We start from the raw sequence: 7,856 nt of genomic DNA, 5'->3' as shown, positions 1-7,856 counted from the left end.
GGATCTCAATCCATCAGGCGGGACTCGCTCGTAGTTTTTTTTACTGAAAACGATCTCACCTGTATTTGCATAGAAATATATGTGTGCTCGCAAATTTAAACTTAAAATTACACAAATTCTAAAAAATAACTTCAATATATAATTTATTGATAAAATTCAGCTTTCAATATATTTTCAACTTTGAATGTCGCAAGGCTGTACTGAAGAATGGACGGTTTTTAGAGAATATTTTTTGTGTAATAAAAATACCTGTATTATGTTTTCGTGTATCAGATATCCGGTAATTTCCAAAATATTGCAAAAACGTAAATAATTAGATTACTTTTGCTTTAGCTTTAGCAAAAGTCGATGAAATTACAAAAATATATTGTAGCACGCGATAATAAAATAAAAGTATATAAATAAATATAATTAATACAACGAATTATACGACTGGACCTGTAATTAAAACACAGAATTCAGTTCAATGGTGAGATTTCGACTTGCTAAGAAGCTGTAATGTAATACTACTATTTTAACCTAATAAGCTGTAATGTATTACTAGTATTTTAACCGACAAACTGCGCCGTATGACGTTCTTCGCTGTATGATTGCCGTGAACATTCAGTCAATTGTTATGCAAATTTGACATACTTATGAATAGAGTATGGTTCCCTAGGACCATTACGAGTGTAGGCTAGTAAACATTACCATATTTATTGAGTGTCGTACTACTGACATACTGTGGACTTAGGCGCTTGACTGGTGAGTGGTAAGTAAATTCTTGTTTTCCACCTCGATTGTTCTTCACACTCAATCATAGTATCTACACCAAATTCATATATTACATTATCGTCGTGACAGTGACAATTGTGTTGCCCGTTTCGCTAGAATATCGTACGTGTTGTCGTCATGTCATGCATGACAACTGCGTTCCGAAGATCACATATATGGTATTATTTTATACCTTGACAGCCGGTATCATCGTAGACGGCATACCGTATTCGGTCATTTTGCGTTTCCGTGCACTGCTTTAGTTGGTTCTGTTTTATTGTGTTACGTGTGTACACGGTCGATATGCGTAGCTACGCGACGCACAGCATTTGTAGATAGTAGAATATCCGCCATTATTAGATTCACCGATGTCCGTTTTCATGGGCTACACGGCGCAAATGTTTTATTTGGCAGCGGCGTAAATAGTTATGTCTGCTTTCATCGGCTTAGCGGTGCAAACGTTTTATTTGGCAAGGGTGTAAGCGTCCATTTGTTTAGTGGGACACGTCAAGAATGCAGAAACGCCATAATTATGGGGTGTAGCAAGTAAAACTTTTCTCACCGTGACAGAAGCACCTTATTATATACTGCGCTAGTTGATGCCATTTTAGCAAATCAATAGTATAATAGCTTAATTTTACCAATATAACTAAATAGTCACGTGATTTATCCGAATGAGAATCAATAAATACACACACGTAACATTGTTATTTGTTATCGTTCCATGTGTTATCACACTGCGTTAGATTATTTATAGTTTATCACTAAATAGTACGTGCTTAGTAAAGGAGGCTTCCCTCGTTCACGCCCTAGTGGCCTAGCCTTTGAGTATACACCATCCTTTGAAAAGGGTGACATGAAACCATCATACGTAATGAGAATTGGTGGCCGATTGGACAATCACATTGAATAAATCGATAGAAAGGGTTTATTGTTGTGTTTATGAACAAATAAACTTTTACCTTCGCGCGAGAGCTGGTGATAACAACGCCATGTAAACACGTTCTATAAGTCGTGATAACGGTAACAGGCTGAAGCACACGGAATGCCATTCGAATACATTCCAATGTAAATGACTGGAAACTCTCATCGACTCGACGACACCAAGCGATATTATACTGTGCTATAATACATAATACGTTGGATGACATTCAATAAAGTGATGTCAACATTAGATCAATACGGTTAATTTCTATACAGATGGCTAAGACTATATATATATATTCTTGTATGTATAATATATGTAACAATGTATTGCCATTTAATTATCCTAACAACGCGTCTTAATACACTTACTGCATGGAAACGACCCGTTATATCGAGTATCACTCACTGACAGCCAGTGCTATGGTGACGGAAACTTCTTTATTTCTTCAAGATTGTTTTTTTTTCACATTCCACGTATAACTGTTATACTTTCATTGCAGGTGCTGTGGCAACGTTGTAACCATGTCGATGGCGTCCGAATTTGAATCGGTGCGACCATACAGTCGATACGGCTATGAACCACCAGTGAAGTCTTCTCATATACAAAAGGTAAACGTAACGAATTGAAAGTTATACACGATGATTCCTCTGCGAATTAAAATTCCATATACTAGTAACACAACAAGAAGCCAATTTTATATTGGGTGGTCATATACTTTACACAACATTTCGTCAATTTATTTCGACGAGTCGTCTAATAATAAATAAATTGGTTGATAAGTGTAGACGTGACATATGACCTTGCCTTTCTTTTTTTCTCAGTACTGACTTTATTAATAAATATGCAAATAACTGATAGCTGCATTTATTTATTTTAAATTACAATTGTCTTTGGTTGTATTTTCACAGACTGTGGTTTACCACACTGCTGGACTCGGTCTTTACGGCGTTGAACACCCCGTAGGAATTACAGTAAGTTCTAACATCAATGCTCGTCAAAACCTATCATCTATATCTATATCTATATCTATATATATATAGCGTCATTAAAACAAACAAGAAAGAAGTCTCTACTGTGCAGTGTCAGTCTACGTCGAATGGCACAATGAAAGTGTATCCGAATTTTAACAATTATATATATTGTTATAAATTACACGTGGTTTGTAATGATTACGAGACAGTCATTAGAGTTATACACATCTACTTAAATTAGTACGCAGGTAACTTTAATTATCCAATATTGAGCTGTCGGCCTCTAAGAAGATGAATTTCAATTATCTGTAAATGCAGCCTTTCAATCATTTCTGCATTTTACGAAACTTCTTCCCAAAATTGAACCGAGATAGTTGCTGAGGCGACACGAATCAACTTGGGACCATCTACATTGAGATACAATACATAAATATATCCAACTGTTTTTTTTATATTCCCTCAAATAGTAACGTATCGTTCTCAACACACAGGTTCGTGACCTTTCATCTGGTAATATTGTACAATTGATATCGAGAACCAGTGGCAAATGTGTGCGAGTCAACGCTAGAACATTATCCATCGATGGTGGCGGAACTAATGGACTCCAATGTAAGTGTCATTCGACCCAGAACATTACATTGTTTAGTTGATATTCTAAGAACACACAGTACACACGTTTTACAAATATATAAATTTCATGGTTGAGAAGTCCACTGTACACAACGTCGACTTAAAACCGTCGGTGTGGCGATGACGGTTCTCACCACTTTTGTGCATGTACTTTTCACAACCACCAGCGTGGCATTCTTCGTTCACCGGATAGCTTCTATGTATAGTAGGGCTAGTGTTCACTATACGGTGAGATGGAGTTTCGTTTCAACAAACATACAGTTCAACCCCGTTTTCTGTCTTTCTACTTGGCAACAACCCAGAGCTGAAATATTTTCACAACAACAGCGTGCTTAAATCGAAGAGCTGGGCCGACATAAGAGCATTGCAAGCTTGTGCATATATGGTTGGATAGGGACGCTTTCCTAATATATCCCGCTTTTTGAGTGACCACTTGGAATCTTTATGTTCTTATTAAACATTTCCAACAATGTAGACTTAAATATGATTATTATTCCTTACTATAGCCATGTTTGTTGTGACTAATATAAACAACGATGACATTGTGACTTTGAGATGTCTCTCCAATCCAGCCAAGTTCTTAGTTCTCAAAGACGGTGAACTGAAAGCTGACGTAAGTATGCAAAACAAGTCACGTGGTTTAATTGTAACAAATGTTCATGTGATTTGGTCACCTGTGTTTTGATAGTGAATGATAGAAAACATAGTTCTCGACTGACCTGTAAAAATGATGTATACTAAACTCGTATACTTTATTGTGCATGAATTCCTAATCCCCAATGTTTCAAAATAGCCCACTAAAAGTTACACATCCTGGTACGTTTGTTTGTAGGAGACAGCTTCACAAATATGCACAATTGGGGCATTTTAATGTGTCATTTTGTTTCTAACACAAACATTTCACTCATGCAGCTAAAATGAATAACCAACTCTAGGAAATTATGCTGAAATACCAATAAAATAAATTCATTTTTGATTCAATGTTATCCTAATGAAAGTCATGAAAGTGTCTATATTTACATGTAATACTTAGACTCGATATTTACATGTACGTGTCTTATGAGTTAACCATTAGGAACTCTCGGGAAGAAAATGGCGGAAAAACTGTGCAACTGTAACAGTAAACATTTAATTGTCTCGGTGGATATTTGATTTTCTAATATACATCACTACAGAGCATCGAAGGTTTCCTCACATGTTCTACCAAGAATCTTTTGAATTTATAAGGATTTAACTGCAAACGTCTTACAAATGTTTTTTTACCGTGTTAGGGTAAAGGAGGCCCGGAGTGTCGGTTTCGTTACAGTCTCGTTGACGGTCAGTATATGAACTTTGAATCCGTCTACAATCCCAATAGATTTATCAGTGTCTATGAGAAGGGAGACGTCCGCACACCGGCACCAGGAAAGAAAAAGAGAAAAGGACAAAATGCGCATTTTAGAGTTAGACTGATGGTAAGTATTTGGAGACGTGTGTTTTCTTGACTGTGTTCATTGACCTTATGGCCATATGGTTGAACCCTACGGTACACTTTGATATCGTTTCTTGATCTGGGGTTTTAATTTACTATAACTTCATAACCAAAGCAAAATGTAGTGCGCACCTTGCGACAGTCTTAAAACTACCAGCCCAATAGAGGGCGTCACACTATTATCTCACAAATCTTTCATTTTATTACCCCAGACCATTCGTCCCGGTGTTATCGCTATCGCCACACGAGACTCCAGCTTGTCTCCTATACAATTTGACTGCGCACATCCAGAAAGTAGATGTAGCTGTGATTGGTGGAATACTAATGAGTTGAGTGTCAATCAAACGCCCACGCAATCTTTAGTAAACAAAGTCACGTGACACGCGCCATTTTAGTTTTGATTAGTTCATCGGATCGGAGTGGTCGGGCAGGCGATTTCAAGGCAGCACGCTTAACCCTTTCGTTCACAGGTTGGGAGATATTAGAATGACTGACAATTTCACGCCACTGTTTTACATTATTGGCGGATTTTTCTGCGCTATCAATCTTTCTCTTACAAACTAGACATAGATGAGACGACAGAGTCGCTCCTTTCACAACGTCGCACTGGATCAAATTGGAAAGACGATTTCCATAAGTTATCCCTCCTGCTTTTCCTGGCTTGAATAAATTCACACACGACTTTAACTGTCCACAAACTCGAAGACTACACGAACACAGTCTACAATAGTCGTCCGCAACAATATGTATGTATTTCTTCGGTGTACTGATGCACGAATGCACCGTGACACGGTGTTTCTCGGGTGTCGCCATCGCTGAGAATGCCGCCGGCGCATTTTTTCACCCAACTCGCGATTCTGTTTTGCAACATTTTATCAATATTCCCTTTGACAAAATCGCCGACAAAAGCACCGCTTTGCTGATCTTTTGTTCTATAATTCTTAATGCAAACACCGACCCTAGTAGTAATTAGTAACGTCGCCTAGTACATATGAACGGTCGTCATTGCAAATCGAACATCCTTTTGAAATTTGGACGTCGGGCAGGCGATTTCAAGGCACCGCACTTAAATATTAGCAACATATTTTTCTGAGCGGTTGTTTATTCTCTTTCAAATGAGACATAAATGTGACGACATAGTCGATCCCTTATCCACCGCTAAGAATGCCGCAATGTTTCGTTCGTTTTGCAACATGCCACAAATCGTCGAAAAAAACACCACTTCGACGGAAGCTTGCGTAATAAGGGGGTTAAAACAAGAAAACAAATGCCATGTTTAATACATATCGACCTGTTTTACTTGCGAAAGATAACGGAACATGAACTCGTTTCGTGCGACTTCGGAACCCGAAGGAACACACCAACAACGTTGAATTTACCCGCTATCTTCCAAATATGGTATATTAATTTATTCAGTTGTTTATTTAGAGTGACGTCCGCGGTCAAATGCGATTGGCTATCGATGTCAGTGCAAAGGTCATATGAATATTAAAATTAAGTGGGCGGAAGGAAAATTGTATAGGAGACAAGCTGGAGTCTCGTGTGGCGATAGCGATAACACCGGGACGAATGGTCTGGGGTATCATTTTATCATATCGGTTTGTACATTTTTTTTTCACAGGGTCAGAGTTACCAAACCTATGCAAATTAGATTATGGTGTACGTAAGATTTCTTTGCTTTCAATGCAAAGTATATATGACTTATACTGTATACTAGTAATAAATTAAATTAAACATAATAACATAGGGTAAACTACTGATAGAACGTAGAGATGCTGACGGCGAATTGAATGAAGAGAACATTGAGGGCGCTTCGGTACGGTGTAGCTTTCGTCAGAAGTCTCCAGAAAAGAAACTCTGAAAAGCCATGCTAAAAGCGTCCTCTATGGTACATATTTAACACATTGACTGACAATTTCGTATATTCTTATTTTATATCGCATTTCATGACATTCGTGTTTTTAAAAATCATATTTACATATGTTGATGCATGTCACATTGAGATCTGTGCTGTGGACGATCAAAGTATTTTTGACAATTTTTAATATTAATTTTACTATATGATTGTACTGTATAGGTTGTTTAAGCAATAAATATCGTGATATCGAATATTTAGTTGGTTTGCCTATTTCCATTTTGTCAAAAGGTTTAATTTCTCTATTCCCAGTGAGGTAAAGGATCCCGATTCTCTAATTTTACCTTTTTGCCTATTCACGTTGTGTTTGGGGAACTTTGTCTGGCTTGGCCATTAACACTTACATGTAGATATACCAGATTCGACCCAAAGGAATACACATTAGTTCATTTCAGAAAGTCCAGCTTTATTCATCCAAACGGTCAGCTGAGTTAACGCCTCGCTGCCAGCTTCTCTCCTCCTCCATTACAAACTCTAAAAAGTGGCACAGAAAACATGCGATCAGCCAACCGCTACAGTCGTTGGCACGATCATGTGATTACCAGGGACGTGTCTCACAGTTAAAGCCTTGCAAAGTTGCCACAAATAAATACAATTAATACAAAATTCCTGTAATATACGTTTATAATGTCTAGCCTAGACATGCAAGCTTTTGATCCTGAACAATACAGCAATCTTGTGTGATTCAAATGTGCGAACGCGATGGCATTAATAACACACGACTCTCTAACAAATTTTGAGCTGACCCCTAGCTTAAGTTGAAAAGGTTACATATAATTCTGTCGATTATGAACAAACTTATTTATGATTATCAAGTAATACGTACGTGAGCACGCCACTTCTATTTCAGACTGATTTTTAAACTTTACAAAAGAGCCTCTCAAATTCATATAGTTATTTAAACTCGCAAAATATAGGAACTATTCTAAAAACAACACAGACAACTCTGAAAATCTCCTAGTATCAGGAGGAGCAAGGTTCTTTCCTCTCATATTCCGCACTCATAAACTTCTCAAAAAATTAATAAAACCTTAAAAAACTGTGTTGAAAATACTTCGTCTACTGAGAAATGTTTAAATTTACCAACATAAAGGACCTCGCAAAGTTATTAAATATCAGTTTAAAACGTAGAATCTGGGCGTTCACATAAAACATAATCACCAAAAAACATTCATAAACTCGACAATA

The 7,856-nt window shown here is 37.3% G+C and overlaps 1 protein-coding gene across 1 annotated transcript; it reads left to right on the top strand.

Moving 5' to 3' along the window:
• Positions 1-695: 695 nt before the first annotated feature.
• LOC100329081 (uncharacterized) lies at positions 696-6,862 on the top strand. The gene is made up of 7 exons (NM_001171224.1): positions 696-751; positions 2,181-2,289; positions 2,590-2,652; positions 3,144-3,261; positions 3,789-3,895; positions 4,554-4,736; positions 6,375-6,862. The coding sequence occupies exons 2-7, from the start codon at positions 2,203-2,205 to the stop codon at positions 6,402-6,404; spliced, it is 588 nt and encodes a 195-aa protein (NP_001164695.1). The 5' UTR covers positions 696-751; positions 2,181-2,202; the 3' UTR covers positions 6,405-6,862.
• The last annotated feature ends 994 nt before the right edge of the window (positions 6,863-7,856 follow it).

Source organism: Saccoglossus kowalevskii, chromosome 6 (genome assembly GCF_978046115.1).
Source record: "Saccoglossus kowalevskii chromosome 6, keSacKowa6.1, whole genome shotgun sequence".
Lineage (NCBI taxonomy): Eukaryota > Metazoa > Hemichordata > Enteropneusta > Harrimaniidae > Saccoglossus > Saccoglossus kowalevskii.
This window is presented reverse-complemented; position numbering and strand designations above follow the sequence as displayed.